This window comes from Typopeltis vanoorti, chromosome 11 (genome assembly GCF_054136105.1).
Source record: "Typopeltis vanoorti isolate ZY-2024b chromosome 11, IOZ_Tvanoo_1.0, whole genome shotgun sequence".
Lineage (NCBI taxonomy): Eukaryota > Metazoa > Arthropoda > Arachnida > Uropygi > Thelyphonidae > Typopeltis > Typopeltis vanoorti.
The window spans coordinates 83338811-83361612 of NC_143559.1; the positions used below are offsets into that span (position 1 = coordinate 83338811).

General features: G+C 34.9%; 1 protein-coding gene across 6 annotated transcripts in view; it reads left to right on the forward strand.

Moving 5' to 3' along the window:
- The window catches only part of LOC150101808 (adenosylhomocysteinase-like 1), a 328595-nt gene that overhangs the window by 124219 nt on the left and 181574 nt on the right, over window positions 1–22802 (forward strand). For 3 of the 6 annotated variants that reach the window (XM_090400531.1, XM_090400535.1, XM_090400533.1), the window contains 2 exons: window positions 5696–5808; window positions 16378–16449. In XM_090400531.1, coding sequence (XP_090256657.1) covers window positions 5696–5808; window positions 16378–16449 — 185 coding nt within the window. The remainder of the gene's footprint in view (window positions 1–5695; window positions 5809–16377; window positions 16450–22802) is intronic. The other 3 variants (XM_090400532.1, XM_090400534.1, XM_090400536.1) reach the window with 1 other exon arrangement.

Genomic DNA, 22802 nt, shown 5'->3' on the forward strand with positions numbered 1-22802 from the left:
ACATGAAAAACTATTAGAAAAGCAAATAGTGATGGATATGATGCTTAGTAGCATGAATATGGGGGTGGCTGATAGGCAGGCATCAGAGAGTAGTATATGGTGGAGTGGAATCTAGGAGAATGAGAGTGACTAGTTAAGTACTCCGGGTTCTTTACCTAGGCCACTACTCTTTAATTTGTATGTTAACGATAAAAGGGTAGAAAGATTTAAGGGGAGGGGGAGATATTCAATTGTTTGTCGAGGCTCTTCCATCTTCCTGGTATTGACCAATTCATCACTCACATGGGCCATCTCTTCTGTGGCATCTGTTGAACATGTCTGTACCACTGTAAAGGTTGATGTTCTAGGTGGTCTATTTCTACAGCTCTTATGACATTTTCTGCTTTGCAGTCAATGTCCATCCCTCTTCCCAATACATCAGAACACTCTACTATCATTTGGAGCATCATCTTCTTAGCCAAATGTCTCGACTACATAACATAACATTCAGTTGTTAATAGCATTACGGTCTTGGTTGACACGAGCATCTTTATCTTTTTCACATGTTCCAGACTTATGAATGATATACTGCCTTCACTTTAAAAAAACTGCCAGAAAAAAATTCCTGTGAAGACATTGGCATTTTTGGTTATCAGATGTTAGAAAAATGCATTCCTTTCGTTCTTGTCTGCTTACATCACAAAGCTATTTATGAATTTCTTCATAATGCTCTTTTTATGGAAGAACTTCTACAGAAGTTTTTCAATGCAAAAGACACATAATCCTTTCTCACTATGTTTGATCATACCATATCTTTCATTCAACTATTTTTGAAAATCTCTTCTGCTGCTGTTTTCATAGTAATGTTATTTTTGATTCTTTACTGATTGACCTGACATTTTTAATGAGTGGTAAAATAAATGGTAAATAAATGGCAAATTTTAGTATAAAACCAAAAGAGAAGTACCTTATTTTGGTTTCACATATTTTCAATTATTTTATGTAAAACCAACTTAAGAATACATACAAAAGACTTTTGTATGAAGTCTTAAGTCGAAATATGATTCGGTTTGATGCAAAAAAATAAAAAATAATAATTAAAGCAATTTAAATTGTCCAGTTTTTGCTTTTTTTAACTTAAATTAAGTTAATTTAAATATTATTTTAAAATATATTATTTATTATAATACACATTCAAAACTTACCTTTCTAAATATCACATTGTTAGGGAGAAATTTACATAAATCTAGCACAAGCATGGCTGATTTAAGAAAGCACACTTATTACAATCTTCTTTGAACAAAACACCTCTATAAATACTTTTTTGTTTATTTTTGAAATAGTGTGCTTAATACCAGCACCATTGCTCAGCTGTAATCATTCAACTAATATCTTTAAAAAACACAAACCACAAATAACAGAAGTAATAGAATGACCAATGACTACTGCTCATTCCTGTAATAACTTGTACTATTTTTTACAACATTACACATGTTTCTAAAGTTCTGTACATCATTAGAATTCAAGACATGTTTTGACAGACATGTGAAACTTGAACAATGCTTAGCAAGTAATGTACTGCTAACCTAGTTTTTTTATTTAAATCATTAATTATATATTAAAAAAATGAGATTACAGTGTATACTATGTTCTATAGATTTATCAGCCCTGGTCTGGGCTGATTGCAAAGGTGGAGTTTTGCTTTCATTCACTTCTTGTATGTGCTGAATTTTTTATTTGGACTTTATTGACATAACTCTTGCACAACCAATGCTCGGATAGTGGATGAAGATTTTGAATTCATTGGAGGAATGAATCCTTCATTCAAGCAAAAAAAATTTCAGTTATTCACTCAGAGTAGATGCACGAATCAAAAGGCTAGAAACACTAATCAGTAATCACATGGTCCCATTTGAGTGGATTTTCCTCCTAGAAATTTAGATTTAAAAACATGTATAGCTTTAACTGCTAGTTTAAATGGCCAGGTGAACAGAATTTCTTCTTTTCACTGTGATAGAAATATTTAGGTGGTAGAAGATTTCAGGTATGAAATCACTGCTTTGCATGTTGGAAACTCAAGTGGCTTGAAAAATTACCATGTTTGCTTTCCACAGTAGGGTTCCCACATCATGTAACCTTAACCCACCCATGGTACTAATGCAACACAGGTTTTCAACATGTGAAACAACGAATTTTGTGATTTTTAACGATTCCATCTATAAACAGGTAGAATAACTATAAAAAAAAAATAATAAATTAAAACTATTCCTGTATGAGCTGTACTTCAGAGCCCTGTGTTGATGAGGGTGAAAATCTGTACACACATTCACAGATTCTCAATTGGGTTGTGGCCTGGAATGGCCAGTGCAAATATACAATTTCATTATCATGTTCTTCAAATCACTGACCTGAAGAATTTGGCTTAATCAGTAGGTGCATTATCATACTGAATGTTATCAACATGTGTGGACTGAAGTGTAGGTTACACTGAACAGCTAGTTTCTTTAGATATACCAATCTGTGCTGATTTCTATAAATTAAGGAACAAAGAGAAGAATTGGGGGGGGGGGGGTATTTCAAAGTCAGATATATTATACAAAGAGTGACACTGAGGCTGGTTATCATATACAAATAAGTGGTGTTCCATGGCATAAAAGCTTGCATTTCTGGAAAAATAGTGTTAGCAATCACCAGTCCTGTTGTCTTGCAAAATTCAAGGAATCTATTGCCTCTTTTCTTTCATCACTCTGAAATTTTCACATTACTCCTTCCATATCCTCTGAATACCTGCCTATTTTTGCATTGACTCCCATTATTATTACCTTGTCTTTTCTGTTGGTATTACCAATTTCTGTGTGCAGATTTGAAAGTCCTCATATTCATCATCTCCCATGAGAGTAATCTGTTGCATAAACTTGCATTACCTTAATATGCATTTTTTTTCTTTTGTTTAATCTTACCAAGATGAATCTTGAAGATACTTGGGTAATTTCTGTTATTGAATTTAAAAGATGATTTTTTATTATGATTGTTGTTCCTTCTCTGTGTACTCTATCTTTTCTTTCTGCGTAAAATACTTATTCTTGTATTTTGGATGTTAACATATCCCTTTTTCTTCTTTGACCACTTCACATACGTCTCATCTCCCTTAAGTAGTCTCGGGACGCGAGATACATCAACTGCCCTAAATGTGGTGATTTAACACATCCTGTCTGTTTTTCTTCTGTTCATAGGAGTTATAGGCAAAATACTATAGCTGACTGGCCACTCCTCTGCTGCAGAGTCCATTAAGAATAAGGCCAGAACCTTGGAAGAGAAAGCAGACTTTCATTGTAAGAAAAAGGAAGACAAAATGAAAAAGGAAAGAACACCCCCTAGTCTTTGAATACTCTAATAGCATTGAGTGGGAAGGAGCAAGAAAGAGGAAAAGAGTTGAGAATGAAAGAAGAGTGGAGACAAGGTCTATGGGCAACATACCAGAAGTATTATTATTATTATTATTTCGGGCGACTCCAGGAGTCCTTAGACTCATCGAGGGAGGCCCTAAACATCATGTCCACACAACTATGTGATTACATTCTCACAGTATCTATCATACCTTGTCTTGAACTCGTTCACCGTCATAGCACCCACAACAGACTCTGGCAGCTTATTCCACTCATTTACCACTCTAAAAGTAAAGAACCCAGCTCTAACACCCCTGCTAACCACACTCTTGCCCAGCTTCCATAGGTGTCCCCTAGTTCTCCCACCACCAGTCCTGATCTCAAAAATATCCTCTGAATTAATCCTATAGAATCCCTTTAGCAATTTGAATGTCTCAATCATATCTCCCCTCCTCCGCCTGTCAACTAGTTTCTGCAACCCACAAATCTTCAACCTGTTCTCATATGGTTCATTCCATAGACCTGTTATCATCTTAGTCACTCGCCTCTGGATCCTCTCCACCTCCTCTCCATCAAGAAGGAACCGAGGTGACCAAATCTGGGCACAGTAGTCGAGATGAGGTCTTATCAAGGCTCGGTACAGAGGTACAATAACTTGCTTGTCTTTGCTCGTCAAGGTATTTTTCAACAACAAAGTGAATTGATGAGCTGATTTAGCTACTTTTGCAGTGTGCCCCCTAAACTTCATCTCCCTATCCACCAACACTCCCAAGTCCCTGGCCTCATCAATCTCTTGGAGTACAGTTCCACCAATGTGGTATACTGCTGCTAATCTTTTCACTCCAAAATGCATAACCTTACATTTTGTCACATTAAATTGACATCCATTCTCCTTAGCCCAGAACTCCAATCTATCTAAGTCATCCTGCAAGACTTTGACATCTTCTGCATTCACTATTGCCCTACCCAACTTTGCATCATCAGCGAACAAATGAATTGTTCCACTTAGATCCTTCCCTATATCGTTAATGAACAGATTAAACAGCAGTGGTCCAAGAACAGAACCCTGCGGCACACCACTAGTCACAGGCCGTCTTTTGGACTCTACTCCTGAATAAACTACTCCTTGATATCTCTCCATCAACCAACCACCTATCCACCTCACCAACCCTATATCCATTCCCATATGTTGTAGTTTACGGATTAGTATTCCATGTGGTATCCTGTCAAACGCCTTTGCCAGGTCCAGCTGTATCACTGTAAACCCATTTCCCTTATCCACTTCAGCCGTCACCTTGTTATAAAACTTGAGCAAGTTACTGAGGCATGATCTACCCTTCACAAAGCCATGCTGTCCCCTGTACAGTATCTCGTTTTCTTCAATCCATTCCTGTATTTTTCCCTTGACTACTTTCTCTAAGACCTTGACAACGACTCCTGATATGCTGATTGGTCGGTAATTTGCAACCGTAGTCTTGGATCCTTCTTTATGCAGTGAAACTATTTTCCCCTCTTTCCACACCTTCGGGACTAAGCCAGATCTGAGACTCAGATTAAACAACATGGTCAAGGGCACTGATAATTCTTTAGCCGCTTCACGCAAGACCCGTGCCGGTATATGGCAGTAAGTCCAAGTCCAGCATTGGGTGCTTGATGTTTTTCACTCGCATACTCAATATAGTGAACCCCTGAGGTGTACAGGATTACAATAAAAAAATAATAAGAGATCAACTACTGACCTCTTGTAAACCTTTCGCTAAGTTAATACATCCACTAGAGAGGGGAAGGGGGTAATTTTAAGTGACATTAACGGTATTTTTCTAGTTGGCTCAGTTACAAAATGACCAGTCACTGTAATGATATAATGTTACATTCTAAACTGCCGAATGTCAAGATTATACTTAGTTTTATGTAAATCCTGAAGAAATTTCTTAAAGGATAAGTTTTAACTAGTGAATAAGTCTTCTTTTGTCTTAGTAATACTAAACATATAAAAATGACATCTGATTGCGATATATAAAAACAAAACATTTACTATTTATTTTAATTTATACAGGTACTACATCAAATTAATCCATATTCTTTTTCTAAATTTGCAATATCTTCAGAGTTCATTTATAGCTCATTAGATGTAAGCAAGGTGATTCGACTTGGTATTGGTAACTCCGTGATTTAATGCACAAAGATTGCATTCTGTGCTATCCCTTCTCTATGCCTGATCATGTATGCAATTAAGCATACTGTTTAATCATTTCATATATGCAATTTTAATTTAGTTTTAAAAGAAAAATGTTGAATATCCTGTTATTAAATTAACAATTTAGACTTAGTTAATTTTCCAGAAATGCCTGGAATTATGGCTTTAAGAAAACGTGTGGGAGAAGATAAGCCACTTAAAGGAGCCAAAATAGTTGGCTGTACACATATCAATGCCCAAACAGCTGTAAGTTACATGTTTTGCATATTAATATCATTGAATATATATATTTATTTTTCCCCCTACTTAATTCAGAAACCTGGATCTATTTGTGTTTAAATTGTTCAGGACGTGGTTGAGACTAGATTTTGGAGTGATTGTCAAGAGGATGCATTGCTAGTATTGCAGAGGTTACCTGTCACATTGCTGCTATCATAAGGAGTACATTGTCAGATTATACACGGGATAAATTAATTCCTCTTATTGATGAAAATGGAGTACTTATTAAAGACAAAAAACAGATAATAAGAATACAAGCTTTCTATGCCACATTTTTGCCAACCTCCAGAACAAGCAGGACTCAGAAAAAAAAGAAAAAAAAAAAAAACTTCAGCTCTATTGATTATATATACAGTATCTGATCAGAAATATCTGGACACCCATTTATAGTAGTGGATATGGCTGTATTCACAATAATCATGGCTCATATAGGTATAAAAGGAAGCGTATGGTCTTGTAATCTTCTTAGACATTAACAATAAAATGGGCCATACTGTGAAAAGCTCAGTGACTTTTGATGTGGCACTATCATTGGATGCCACCTTTGGAACCGCTGCAGCTGCTCCAGTCAACTGTAAGTGATGTTATTGTGAACATTGGAAATACCTAGGAGAGGCAACAACAGCAGTTGCAACCAGGTAGGCCATATAAAACAATAAGCTTTTTAAGAGCAGGACTGCCAAAGTATTGAAGCACATGGAGCAAAAAAAAAGTTGCACGTCCTTGGTTGAAACACTTATTTCGGAGTTCCAAAGTGCTTCTGAAAGCAATGCCAGCACAACAGCTGTTCATTGGGAGAGAGTTAAAGAACATGAGATTCCTTGGCCATGCATCTATACATAAGCCTAGGGTGTAAAGTCACCACATATTGACTCTGGAGCAGTGAAAATGTGTTCTCTGGAGTAATGAATCATGCTCAGACATCTGTCAGATCAGTAGATAGACTTGATTTGGTGGATGCTACCTGTCCAGATGTGTTTTGCCAATGTGAAGTTTAGTGGAGTATGCATCATACCTTCCTGCCATTTCCAGTGATGGAGAATCTTATAAATATGTAGCTTCTTATGACATTTGAGACAATTCTCTGCCTCCAACTTTATGGCAACAGTTTGGTAAAGATCCTTTCCTGTTTCAACATGACAGTGCCTATCCCCCATTCACAAAGCAAGGTATATACAGGAATGGTTGGATGAGATAGGTGTTGAAGAACTTGACTGGCCTGCACAGAGCTCTGATCTCAACCTCATCAAACACCTGTGGGATGAATTGGAATGCTGATTGTGAGTCAGGCCAAATTCATCTGACCTCACTAATGCTCTTCTGGAGAAATGGAAGAGAATTATTGCAGCTGTGTACCAAATCTAGTGGGAAAACCTTTCCAGAAGATTGAAGGTTGTTATAGCAGCAAAGGATGGCCCTCCATATTAATGCCTTTCATCTTACAGTGAAAGTTGGAATGAATGGGCATCCAGATATTTTTGAACAGATAGTGTATATGTAATAAGACAAATCATTGAAAAGACAAGTGGATATCAAAAACTCTTCAGTCTACTCTTTATTGATTTTGAAATATCAATTGGATTCAATCTCAGTGTTAGCTATTTTAGAAGCTCTAAAAAATCATGGAATTGAAAAAAAAAATAATATTGATATATTTAGTCATATATATAAAAATCAACTGCATCTTTAAACTCGGGAACAAACATGAAATTTCCCATAAACACTTAACCTATTCATGGCATCTATAGAAGAAATTTTTAAAAATATGAAATTGAAAAATAGGATAATTATTATAGTAAATGGAAAGAGCTAAATCATATGATTTGCTGATTACATTTTCTTGTAGGAAATTCAGAAGTATTTCAACAGATGATCTATGAAAAATACAAAGAATGGATTAAATATAAACAGACAAAATTAATATAATACAAATATAATAAATACATAACCAAAAGGTCAGTACATATGGAACATCAGGAAATTGATATAGTAACTTTATGTAAGGTAAAAGATCACAGTAGTTGGACATCGTGAAGTTATATGAAGAATTCAGCTTGGTTGGATAGTCTTTGGAAAATATCATAACGCACTCTAAGACATCCTAATCTATCTTAAACTTGACAGTTGTATACTTCTGCTCAATCACATATGATAGTGAAACATTGACTATAACAAAAATTTGCACCAACAGGTTGAGGACTATCTAGAGTAAAATGGAAAGATGACTGCTTGATATTACCATTCAAGATTAAAAGTGTTGAAAGAATTGAGATATAAAGAGATGTCTGGAACTCATTGTATCAGAAAGTTCAAGATAGACATACTGGAGGAATCTTAGTATGTCTTTTTCCTGCAGTGGACAGAAAATAGATGATAATGATGATCACACATGGACTAGCTGCCATCTGCAAATTTGGTTACCTCATTTCCATTGTTTCCTAATTTCCATGATGTGGAAACTCTGTAGAAGATCCAGAAATGAATGATAGTGTAATATAGTACTCTGGTATGTTGGTTATGAGGAGTGGTTGAGGAAATATAAATTGCAGTTTGGCAGATAGGTAAAAAAAGGTAATATGATAGGACTGCATAAGTTGATGAGGAGATTATACATAGAACAGGAGATAGGGAAAGAAGAATGAGAGAGACATCCCTAGAAATTTTGTAAAAGTATGGTTAAAGAGGGGGGGGAGCAAGGTTTTTATTTTAATTCTTTGTGAATGTGTGTAATAATTGAAGAAAGGAGTGAGGTGTATATTTTTTAAATAGGATATAGTGGATGAGTGTAAATTCTTCAGCATCCATAACTATGGCATTGCCTTTGTAATTATAATGTTGTTGTGACAATTTCTAGGGATGTCTAAATTCCATTTTTCAGAGATTTCTGGTTGACTGTTTTGTTTTTCTTGGCAATATAGCTTCTGTTGGAATGCGGGTTATATCTGCTGAGTCTTTTAGTAATCTTCTTAATCCTTTTAATATATTAGCTATATGTTCACTTTGGAGAATGTTAAAGCAAAAATGAAAACCTTTTGATAATATATTTAATTCTTGTGTTAGGGTCTGTGAAGGAAGATTAAATAAGACTTTGTTACGAAGTAAGTGTTGTTTTGCTTCTGTTTTTCACATAACAGCTTGTGAATTTCTTCTTTAATAGTGTTTTAGAGTAATTGACAAAGCTTTATTATCAGGCAGTCTATAGACTATGTATTGTTTCACAACTCTGAGGGTGAGCGTGATGCCAGTTTAGAATGTAACATAAACATGCAGAACTTAATATTGGATAATTTAAATGTCATTGCAGAAAAGTGCTTGGCAGGGGTAGTTTCCATGCCAGCAGCAGATTCTGTATACTTTTAGTATTAGTATTTCTTCCACTTCTCCATGCAGTCGAAAGACTCGATGTGGGAGATTGAACACTTAAAGACCATAAAAACTATCATACCCTGTCTTGAACACATGTAATGATGGAGCACTCACCATTCACTCCAGCAATGCATTCCACATATTCACCATCCTCCAAGCAAAAAAAAAATCTCCTTTTCGCTTCCTTACCCACATGTACAGGTTCCAGATTTCTCTTTTTTGCATCACCCATTATCTTATGCAATAATTTCTCTGTAGCTATTGATAGACTGCTCTCACACACTTATGTTGCAAACATATCACCCCTCCTCCTCCAAGCTCTGAAGACCATATTCCATCATTCTCTCCTCATACTCAATTTTCCAGAGTCCCAAGAGAGTCACGGGACTCTGGAAAATTATAACATGGACTGTCTTGGAATCCTATTGTGTGGACAATAATTGATCCACCTGCTGTGAAAGATATCAGCCAACTACAAGCAAAAATCAGAATAGCAAGTAAGACTGGAGATTGGTTTGTCACTAGTCAAGGCACAAGACAAGGGGACCCAATATCACCAATCATCTTCATCATACATCTGGGAAGAACAGTAGATAAGATTAAAGAAGGTGGAGGCATTTCAATAAATGGCATGAGAATAAACTACCTCTGCTTTGCAGATGACATCGTCCTGATTGAAGAAGATGCAGCAAGGCTGGAAAACAGATATTGCAAACACTATCTTCTTCTTCTCCCCATAGTCCTAAATGAACCGTTAGATCATTCATGGCTGGTAGGTGATACTCTTTGCTAGCCTCCTTCAGTCGTCTCGGTCTCTTATTCTTGATGTCAGTTGAGAAAGGTTTTTCTCAACTGACATCAAGGAATTTGTCCATTTTTTGATGTTATCAGTCCATTTTAATCGAGGTCGGCACCTAACCCTTGATCCCGGAACGATTCCTTCTAGGGTTTGCTTTGGAATGCCATTAGCCCTCTCCACATGTCTGAACCATTTCATCTGTCTTCTTCTGATGACTGTCAGAATATTTTCCCTTTTTCTCCCATCTGTTGAGTCGATCAGTTTTCGGACATTTTCATTGGTTTCGTGAGCGGTATAGGGAATTCTCAAAAGTCTTCTGTAAGTTTTCATTTCGAAAGACAAGAGTCTCCTCTCGTCTTCCTTCAATAAAGTCCAGGCCTCAACAACAACCATACAAAAGGACAGAATTCACCAAGGTGTCAATTAGTCTTAGTCTGGTTGTGATTGCTATTCTGTTATCTCCCCACAATGGTTTTAACTTCGGTAGGGCCACAGTTGCCTTAGCAATTCGGTATTTAATGTCGGTTTTTGAACGACCATCTTGACTCAACATGCTTCCTAGATAAGTGAACTTCTTTACATTCTCAATTTGCTTATTGCCAATTTGTATCATTAAGAATTCAATGTCTGATTTTGAGGTTATCATTGTTTTTGTTTTTTGTAGGTTTATGTATAATCCATATTTTTTTAATGTTCCGAAAACACGGCTGGTTATCTCCTGTAATTCTTCTTCACTTTCTGCCAGAAGATCGATATCATCAGTGAAACGTAAGTTATTTATTCTTACTCCGCCAACTACTATTCCAGTGTCATGCAAACACTATACACAGAAGGAAAAAGATATGGACTAAATGTCAACTTTGAAAATAAACTAAAACAATGATATTCAGACAACAGGAGTTACTGAACAGAGTTATGATAGACAGATTTCAACTGGAAAATGTGGAATACTTCACATATCTTGGATGCCACATGACGCATGACTTGGACCCCAAAAAAAGAGATAAAAATTAGAATAGCCAGAGCAACAACTATTTTAAAAGCCGTGGACAAAAGATGCAAACTAAACTGCACATTGTAGAAACCTGTATCTTCAGCAGCATGCTTTATGGATGTGAGGCCTGGGTACTCCTGAGAGAATCTGAAAGGAGGATATTTGAGAGGAAGTGCTATAGAAAGGTCTTGAGAATAAGCTGGATACAGAAAGTGAACAACGAGGAAATCTATAGACGAATGCAACCAAAAGAAAACCTGATCCAGAAAATATTCAAAAGGAAACTACGTCTATTTGGCCATATATATGGAACGAATGATGAAAGAAAATTAAAAATGTTGCTGTTTGGAATGATTGAAGGAAAGAACAAAAGAGGAAGACCAAACAGAGAATGGGGTGATGACATCGTCAAATGGTGCGGAAACTCTACTCACAAACTGAGTCATCTTGCACAAAATAGAATGGAATGTAATGGAAGAATCATATCAAGATGTCATCAGACACCTATGGGCATTGGACCCATGGTTGTTGATGATGAAGAGTCATAATTATTTTCCTCTGCACATCTTCAATGTTTCCTTATTGCTAATATAACCAGGTGACTAGATCTATACAAAAAAAATCCAAATGTGGCATGATTAGTGTCGTATACAGTGGAGCTATCACCTCCCTATCCAAACACAGTGCAAATTTCCTTTACACATTTGCACTGTGTTCGCTGAACTTTGGTTCCCTATCAACCAGATTCTTGGATCCCTCACTTCCTATGATAAACCTAATTATCTTATCTGACCAATATGCTTAACAACATTGAAATGACATCCCCATTCTTCAGCCCAAAGCACCAACCTATTTAAATCCTCTTGCAACATCATCACATCAGTCCTTCCTGACATTGCTCTTCCTAATTTTAGCACCATGAATTAGGACACTACACTGAATATCTCATCTCAAACCTTGAACCATATATAAATTAATCAGTGGTCCTAGAACAGAATCTTGTGATACCCCACATTTGTCATCTTCCTTTTGTAGGACATCCCCCTCCCCATACACAACTTACTGGTCCTATTAGTCAACCATCCCTGTAACCAAGCTACCAGCTGATTATCCATCTTCATCCTGCTCAATTTGAACAATGGTTCATCATCTGGTACTCTATCAGATGATTTAGCAAAATCAAAAAAAAAATTGTATAATTATATCCTCTGTCCAATACACCAGTCACCCTGTTATAAAATATAACCAAATAACTGAAGCAACATTTCCCCTAAACAAATCCATGCTGCTGCTGCTCTCAAAATTTTTCCATTCTTCAATCTAGGTTTGTATTCTCTCTCTAATACCTTCACCACTGTGTTAGTGGTAATGATTACACACTGGCCTCTAGTTAGATGAGATTTCTCTCCTTGGGATTACCCGGACGTCAAGACTCTCCTGGCATAAAAACATTACAACCGTTGCCTCCTCAGCATCCAAAAAATTAGAATTCCTGTTTTGTTCAAGGTGTTCCTTTATCTCTGAATAGCTATTAACTTTTTACAAATCATTAGTCTACCATTGAGTACTGCTCACGCAACTGGGGTGATGCCCCCAAAGACTGTCTGAAATACTCAATGCAATACTGAAGTGAGCAATCAGATGTTAAATGACTCATCTCTTGTAAACTCACCCCAACCACTCTCACACAGGCAGTTTAATGTCTACTGCATGCATCTTATATAAATATTTCCATGGTAAATGTTCTTCAGAACTGCTGGCATCAATAATTTCTCTCCTCCCCATTCTACCAAATCCATTGAAATACATGCAGTTGCCATCCAACACCCTTCATAGTTCAACTCCATACTCACAGAATAAGTTTGTTTTCCTCCTCCTCCATTCCTGCTGCTGCTGTACTCTGGAACAGCCTCTATCCCAATGTGGAGGCTGTTCCAGACTCCACTCATTATTGTTGTACATCTTTGTTTGACTCCAGTAAACTTTGTGACTATTGTCGGTTCAGCCTTGCTTGTCATGCCATCGACAATAGTCACAGAGTTTACTGGAGTAAACTCTGTGACTATTTACTGTCCCAAAGAGCAAAGCTCCCAAGAATGAGATATTTGATAAACACCAAGGATAAAGTGATAATTTATCTTTAATAGGTGGTAAGAAAAAAAGATGATCTCTGGACTGGTTTGAAGGTGGTATAGATTATATTTGCAGAGAATCCTTGCTATTTGTTCAGGAATCCCTTTAAAGTAAGATATGCAGATCCTTTTAACATGGAATTGCAGTCTCTCAGAAGGATGATAATTATTGATTATTTTCGGTGTGATTTTGTTATATCCATTAAGTGATAGTGAGTTTTATTTTATTTAATAATTCTAATAGAAGAGAAGTCAGAAGAACAGTTGTGCATGTTGGGTGTACAAGGCTTTGATAATACCTGTCTTTTATTAACGATGATGATGATGATGTGAAGTTTTGTGGATATATCTGCCTGTGAAGGATGGCTTCCTGTAAACCGAAAATTCGTTGCCAGCAGTTACGATGTATTAGGATAACCAGAAAGGGAAGTCTTTTGTTAGATTCACACTCAATAGCAAACTTAATGTGTGTATGGAGTTAACTTCGTCCAAAAACGAAAGTAGTTCTGTTTCAGAGTGAGATCAGATTACAAAAACATCAACAAAACGTAGCTAAATATGAGGTCGAGGAGAAATGGTGTTAAAAATTCAGTCCTCTAAGTGCTCTAGAAAGTAATCAACTAAATCAAGACTGCTTTGGCTGATTACTTTCTGGACTGCCATTGCAATATCCTCGATTTGTTGAAACAGTTTATTTTGCCAAGTAACCAGCACTGATAGTAAACTTAAAAATTTAATGATGTCATCAGGGAAATCTCCTTATAAAAATTGTAAGGAGTGGTATGTTTGCAAACAGAAAAACCACATCAAAAGAAACGATTTTGCAATCTTGAAGATCTTTAATTTTTTCTTTGAAGTCCAAAAATAGTTTGGACTTCAAAGAAAAGAATTTTTTTCAGTGATATTTTGTAGCCCACTTTAGAGATATTGCCAAATAATAAGTAAGAGATCCTATGAAATCAACTATTGGGTGTAATAGGTAACCAGATTTGTGCACTTTAGGAAGGCCATAAATATGTGGGGAATTGAGTGTAATGAATTCGCAACTTTTCAATAGTATTAGGATCTAAGGAGTGTGTTTGATCTAATGATTTAATTTAATTAGCTGGCTTTGCATAGGAGCTCTGCTGATTATACTGTAAGTAGATCTATCTCATAGTAAAACATTAAGTTTACGATTATAGTCAGTACAGTCAAAACAGTTTTATTTCCTTTGTTGGCTTTTGTTATAACAATGTTAGTATTTCAGCATAAGGAATGGAGAACTTGTAATTCAGATAATGAAATATTCAGAGGGGAGGAGGTTTGGGTTTTATTTATTTAGATTTCTGACCAAAGCAACTCAGGCTATGAGTCATGTATTATGTTTGTTAATTGCATGTGTTCTAACATCAGAGGAGGAGGTTTAGCTTTATACAAAATCTGTGCAGTCTCAAACTGTGGTTTGTTTCAGATGCCTTTTTTCTGCACCTACCGTAAAGTCTAAATAAGTTAATCAATGAGGTATTAATGCAAAATGTGGACTTTTTTGAAAATACGCTTAACTCATCATTGGTAAAAGATTTGGTTAGTTAAATTGATAACCCATTTGTCACAGAGCTAGGTAGTTGTTGAACGAACCGATGGTGTCTTTATTCTAATGTTTCAAACTGATGAATCAACTTCTGTTTATAGTTTAAGTGATCACATCTTGCTGAGGAAAGAGAAATTCTACATATTATGTTAAGATGTTTAGGACTGAAATTATTCTTCAGAAGGGTTTCAAGTTCAGATTTTTGCATTATTTGAAAAGAAGAGCTTCTTAGTATGATGTACTCCCTTTAACAATATGGCCTTGCTATCACTTTGAAATCTTATAAAGCAGAGTTAGATTTAATAGCTTCCTTTATTTTAATAAAATTAGGAATTAAAACAGTGTTGCAACATCAGTTTAGAAAAAAGAGTTTATATAAACTAGACTGCTTTAAATACAGCTTACCAAAATTTCTTACGAGCTTCCACTAATCTTCACTGTAAGAATCAGTTACCAGTTGTTTAATAAGGACATGTGTAGACACAATACTGTTTTTTAAATAATGGTTTTACACATTTAAAAAAAACTAGAATTTATTAAATGCACTTATATATTTTGCTCAATGTAACATGAACATCATTCAAGGAGAAAGCAGAATTGGCTGCAACATTTAAAATATAAACACAACAACGAAGCTGTAACAATCATAAGAATGGTATAAATGGGGGGTAAATGGTAGGGTACTTTATCTGTAGAAAACTAATTAATCTGTAGGCGAAATTATAAATAATTTTAAGTATTTATTTTAAAAAATGTTGAAAAGTGTAAAAAAAAAAAAAAAAAAAAAAAAAAAAAAGTCATCCAGGTGAACTTGCTAATTTATCGTTTACAATTCCTCCATACAATAATCTTTAAATGTAGACCATATACACTCTCCTTATTCCATTAAAGAAAAAAAATTTGTTTTGTATAATTTTTGCACCAGTTTTTCTCTGTGCTCATTCTCCTCTCCATTATGTAAAGCACAAGTTGATGGTTTGCCATTATCAAATCTAAGACATTTAATTAATTATCCATAAGCTATGCCATTCTTTTTGCATGTATTTTTTTTAAAATGAGCATACAAATTTAAATGACACTAATCCCAATACTTATAAAACAGTAGATACTGGTTATTGTTGATGTAAATTGTTTGTTTATTAAATAGCTTATAAATAGCTTGGCAGCTTTGATGTATGCAGCTGTTGACTTTGCTACTGATTGTGAGGTTCATCAAAGACTTCCATACCACTAATTTCATTAATCTGTAAATAAAAATATGGTTACAGATTATCACACTTTTGAGGGGATCCCAGATAAAGACTGGTAAGCTGGAGAGCAGGTCGAGAGAGAGATTTAAAATAAATTCTAATAAATAAATTCTGATGTGAAGTGCCATTGAAATTGAAATAACATTCAGATATAATTGAAATAAAATTTGTAGGAAAATTGTAGATAGGAAGTTAGTAATGATGTAATTTTTTTCGTTTAGTACTATCATATCCTGTACACCCCTTGAGGGTACATGGCAGGAATTTGATGATGATATAATTGAAATAACATGAATATAAAGAAACAAAAAATTGCTTATATATTTCATCCATCTGGACAGATGGATAGTTAAAGGAGATAATTTTTATATATAATCTGTTTTATTTTCATGAAAGAATGTTAAAAATATTTTTTTGCTTAGGTTTTGATTGAAACATTAGTATCGTTAGGAGCTGCTGTGCGTTGGGCTGCCTGCAACATCTATTCTACTCAGGTTCGTTACTTATTCAGTTTGGATACTCTGTCAATATAAGTAATTGTGCATATTTGAATAGTGAAATAACTATCTTGAGAATTATTAACTATAGTCAATCTAAGAATTGTTTTATCAACTTGCAGGTGAGAACAGGGCTAGATTTAAGGTTGTTGTGAAAAGCTATAATTTTTAAGAGTCCCCTCTACTGGATAAATCTTAGGTTATCTATACTGAGATGGAGGCGTTTTATAATGTGCAGCCCTAAACTGTAGTTTTTCTATGCATAAATCTAGTCCTAGATGAGAATTAGAACAGCAGAATTATTACTTCTCATCTAAAATAGCTATTCTTTATTAGCTGTTTTACAATAAAACAGCTGAGTTCTGCTGTTCCTCTCTCCTAAAAATAGCAAAATTTCTTTAGTAGTAAAATCTCATAACAGACTCGTGCATCTTTTTCCTTTCTCCCCTTTCCCTCTCCCTTTTAATCTCTGTAAAATGGATCAATGGCCCATTCTTCTTTATCCTTGTCAATTTTTTTTATTGCTCACACTTTTTATGGATATAGTATACTTGTAGCACAACCATCTGATGTCATTTGATGTGCCACATCAAATATTTTTTTTTTGTAAACTGGTTTCTAAATATAATTTCTTTTCTCTTATCTTCATATGAATTCGTATTATACATACAAATGTATAGACTTACTGGTCTAGGGCCATGCCATTTGCTTCTTACAAATCTGGTTTGGTAATGATAGGACAACTAATCCTATTTCTGTAGACAGCTATATCCTGTGGATGCAGTTAATTAGTAATTAACTAGTAAGGGGTATGTTATGGATATTGTTCTTTATTATTATTAAATTATATTATTATTGATAAATTTAGAATCAATTATTATGTGATATGGGTATTTAAGAAAAATATGAACTTGATAAGATGTTTTGAAATTATGTAATTACATCATGTTCAGCAATATTACCGTGTCTGAATACGTTAATACGTTTTTTGGTGTGTGTGTGTGTGTGTGTGTGTGTGTATATATATATATATATATATATATATATATATATATACAAAATAAAATGATGAGGAGGAACACAAGGGAAGCATTAAGAATATAAGAAAGATGCAAGCTATCTTATTAAAAACTGGGAATTTAGGCTAAACATTGCTGTTGTTTCTTATAGTGATGTTTGCCTATATATAATGCATTGTTGATATTTTGGGTTGGCTTTTCTGTAGATGCTGTGTTTACCCCCTCCCCCTCTAAAATATAATATGGTCTAGCACACTTTATTAAAGTAATTAAGAATTAATGCCATAGCCACCCTTGATGAATCTGGTTTATCTGGTTGAAGATATAAATAATATTGAAATTGGTTTTTATGTGCATCCCTCTGCAAAAGATCGACCTTTATGTGAGCAAAGAGTTGGATATGAGGGTGGTCTGAAACGTTTTTGGCCTAACAATGATAAAAACAAATTTATAATTTCAAAATTATTTTTCAACATAATCTCCCTTAAGACTAATGCATTTATTCCAGCGATGCACCAGTACCATTAGTCCGTCCCTGTAGTGGTTCTCAGTAAGATCTGCAATCACCTCTTGATTTTAAGAAAAATGCTGGCCAGCAAGGAAGAGTTTTAGTTTTGGAAAAAGAGAGAAGTCAGAGGGAGCCAAATCTGGGGAATAGGGTGGATGTTCCAACAATTCATAGTGCAGATCCCTTAATTTTCCCATTGCCAAAACACACCTTTATGGGCAAGTGCATTGTCATGATGAAAGATAATTTTTTTTCTTCTTCAAACTGGGTGTTTTCTCATGAATTTTTTCATCTAGTCTGGTTAAAAGATCGGAATAATATTCTCCGGTTATTGTTTTACCCTTTTCAAGATAATTAATAAACAAAATGCCTTTAGCATCCCAAAACATCGATGGCATGACCTTTCCTGCTGATGGAACCGACTTTGTCTTCTTTGGTACTGAACAACTGGCTTCTGTCCACTGTTTTGACTGCTATTTGGATTTTGGTGTGTAATGGTGAATCCAAGTCTCATCCATAGTAATAAATCGAAGCACAAAATCAGTTTTATTCTTGTTAAAATGTTCCAGGCACTGTTCAGAGATTTTCATTCGAGTGCGTTTTTGATCTGCTGTGAGCAAGTGTGGCACTCATCTTGCACAAAGCTTTATTTGCAATTCTTCATGCAAAATATATCCTACACATTCTTTTGTGATGCCTATAGTCTCAGCAATTTCACGTGCTTTGACTCACCAGTCATCCAATACCATATCGTTACTTGATCATTGATTTCTGGTGGTGTTACACTTTTTGGACGTCCTTCACATGGATCATCTTCAAGGCTGATGGTATGGTCATGTTTAAACTTGGCAGCCCATTTATTAATTGTCGAAAACAAAGGAGAAGAATACCCATAAACTTTTATGAACTTTGAATGAATTTCTTTTGATGTTAAACCTTCTTTTACAAAGAATTTTATAACTGCATGATACTCAATTTTATCCATTTCAATGGATACAGACAACACTTTTGCTTCAGACAGCTGTATAAAACAAACTACTTGATAGAAAGACTTGCAATTTCATATGGATGCTTATTGACAGATGTATCCAATTTGAAAAAAAAATCTTGCCGATAGTGTTGCCATCTATGGTCAAGGCTGGGAACTTTTCAGACCACCCTCGTAATCCAGAAACCAAGCCAAACTTCTAGAGACCAAATCTTGAAATATTTTCAAGACATTTCAGGTGCCACATAAATAGTGTGGTGGTTTCACACTGGGTGATGAAACCTCCTTCCACCTTCTAAAGATGTTCACAAACATCCATGCTTTCAGTGAGGTTTGTACTTACCTATTGGTTGGAGAGCAAAGTGTTATCCATTCGGCCAACCAGTCCAGTAATGGAATAATATTCAATATTTTTATATTGAATATAATTTCTTTATGTCTCTAGAATGATGTAAGCTGTAATAAACATGAAATTTTTATAAATGTTTTAACAATTAAATAAACAATCATGATTCAGTGCTGACAAAAATAGTGTGACATTAAGATATGAGGGAGGCATTTTTCTTATGTTTCTCATTGGATTTCTGTTGATTTGTAAACATGGGCAGATAACTATTGAGATATATTTCTGTCAGTTGGTTTTGATGAATTGAACAAAACTATGCATTTTACCATGGATTTGAACAAAAATTATCACATGATGAATAGGAATGTAAGCCATAACTAAACAATCACCAACTACAGCTTTATTATGGATTTACTATTTATTTAATAGAATTATTGCCCTTGTGTCTAGGGCATCTTCAATATGATTTTTAAATTAAACAAGTGGAAAAGAAAACCAGATGACTCAACAATGAAAATGTGAGCCACACCTATTATAATATAGTGGCATGATTTAAAACACATTAAGGTCCTAACTATATAAATAAATAAATAATAAATTCATAGCTAGTCATTATTTATTAACAAAAATTATATCATACTTAGTGCTGCATATTGAGTTTAATTTCTGAGATATAGATATCTGAAAGTTTTTATTTTATTTTATTTATATATATATATATATATTTTGTATGCTGCTTCCACTCACAAAAGGTTATTTGCAAAGTAAAGTACTGTGGATGGGCTACAAATTTTTTCTCCTGTTTTTTTTATCAATTTTTATATTTTTTTGCATTTTTAATTTATTTTTTACATAGTCTCCAGAAACCTTGCTCTAGAGACCTCCAATAAGGGACAGTGATTTCATACCATACTAAAGACAATCACAAACATCAATGCTCATGGCAGGATTTGAACCTGTTGGTTGGAGAGTGGGTACACTAACTACTCGGCCAACCACCCTGGCAAGTAACTCATGTTTAGATGCAGTTCGAACTCAAAAAATGCTGTTAGAATTGTGCAGTCTTTCGTGAATGATTATTTCAATAAGTTTACTGAGATGATCTCACCCACAAATGGTTAAAAAAAAATTCACAAGCTTCAGTATCACAATGGGATTCAGATCTGCAGCATGTTTGTTGGAGAGAGCAGAGATGCATCCATTGAACCAACCATGCTGGCAAAGTATCCAGTATGAAGTGTCCAGGTACTTAATTCTTACTAACATATAGAGCTGAAAGGCTTCAATATGCCATAAGTAAGATATTAAAATTAAGGATATTGTGGATCCGATGATATTTTATAGCCAAACTAGGGGGGGGGGCTATGCCCCCCTTGGCGCCCAATCCCCATGTTCCAAACTGGTAGGTCGGTTCTGTTGAAGTAATGTCGCTCAACCAACACTAGTAGTGTCTCTACACTCAGGGACTACCCTGAGGTCTTCAAAAGGGGGAGCCTGCTCCTCTGGCGCCTACAGTACCCCCCCCCCCCCCCGAGTTCCAGACTGGTAGGCTGGTTCTCCTTGAATTCTGATGACTTGAATTTTGAAGACTCGACACTTGGAGTAGTCCCTGAGTTTCAAAACTTGTCAAAAAACGTTGACATAAAAAGGGTTATCATTTTATATATATAGGGTAGATATAGAAAGAACATTTAAAAAAAAAAACTTCCAAAATCTTGTTTATGAAAATATAAATTTCGGCCTCAGAGTTGCTTTGGTTTACACTACTTGAAAGGCATAAGTTCTGTCCATGAGCCTATATGTTCACTTTTTTTAGTACTTGAATTAGGTTTCACTGGTCTGACAGCCATTTCAAACTATTGATTCTCATCAGAGACCAGGTAGAAACCTAAAGCAAAATCCCTCAGTACCATAACAATCCTAGATCAGAAAGTTAAATTCTTAAGTGAATTTTCAGTAGATGTATAATCAATTGCTAAAGTATACAGCCAAACTTTTTTTTAAATTTCATGCATATTTGGCTCTAAAATATGATTGGCTTCATTAATATCCTCCATTTTGATATCTTTCTGTTTTTAATTAAAAGCTGTGTGATATTTGTTTGTTATAAAAGACATGATACATTTTGTACACAAATGAATTTATGGATAATTTTTTTAAGTTAAATGAAATCTATTCTGTTATCAGCAAATACAGCAGACTATGCTGAAAATTACTTTACTTCAGATCTTTGTTTATTATTGACCTATTTTAGCTTGCTGCTTATTATTTTCATAACGGACAATATGCACATGCGGTATTCCTTCTACATAATCTGTTTCTTATGAATCTCTTGCTTAATAAGATTACGCATTCATACGACTCCTACCCTATTTATTCTTCGAACTCGCAGGACACGTTCTGATATTGTATTATTTAGGTCAGGGATCGGCAATCTTTTCAGACTTGAAGGCCACATTCAAATTTTATTTTTAATAATCGGGCTGCAAGCGTTTAAAGAGAAAATAGTGAGTGAAAAAAATACTTAAGTTATCAATTATTATTATATCAATCTTTAAAAAAAAAAAAAATATTTAAAGTATGAGATTATAAGATAGAGTATGACATTCTCGTAATAGCATCTGATATTATATTCTTTAATAACAGCAACACTTTTATGACAAATAAGACAAAGGGATTCACCCCCATTTTCAATAAAGAAGTACTTGCTGTTCCATTCATCATTAAACCTTCTTCTTTCATCTGCAATTTTATGTTTCTTGAACCCATTTTTGAAATTTTTTAACAAATATATATCCTCTGAAAATAATAGTCGGACCATATAACAAATATATATATCCTTTGAAAATAATAGTTGATATTATTGAATTATATTAAAAGACGGACCAGGAAATGCGACTGCAAAAGTGCCCCAAAATCTCGGTTTTCGTCGGATGAAGTTGCCATTGCTATCCCCACTCGTGATGACTCACATGGTTGACTCGTGCCAAGTTGCACGGCGATATCATGAAGTATAGGTATAAAATTATTTTAAATTTATTATTCATATTATAAAATGTATTATTTGAACAATTCATCATATGGGGCTGCATGCCATATAAGTATGGTCAACCTTTTACTGGCTGCCAAAAATGCATGTTTGGGCTGCATGTAGGCTGCTGGTTGCTGACCCCTAATTTAGGTAATTTTTAAAAGCTTCCCATGCACTGTCGATATCCTTCCTATCCAATAACTGATGCCATGGCACAGAACCCAGCATATCACCCCTCAGGTGGTCATAATTTCCTGCTTTGTAGTTCAAAATGTAACCTTTTCTGAATGGAACATTCACAAACTTACTTGCTTCCCAAGTGAGTACAGCATAATCACTGTCACCAACTGGAGGCAGAATAGTTATGTCTTTAACTGAAAGCCTCTTTATTACTATAATCAGATCTAACACTCTTTACCATGGTTTCTTTGTCACTTGCTGCTTGAGGAAGTTGTCTT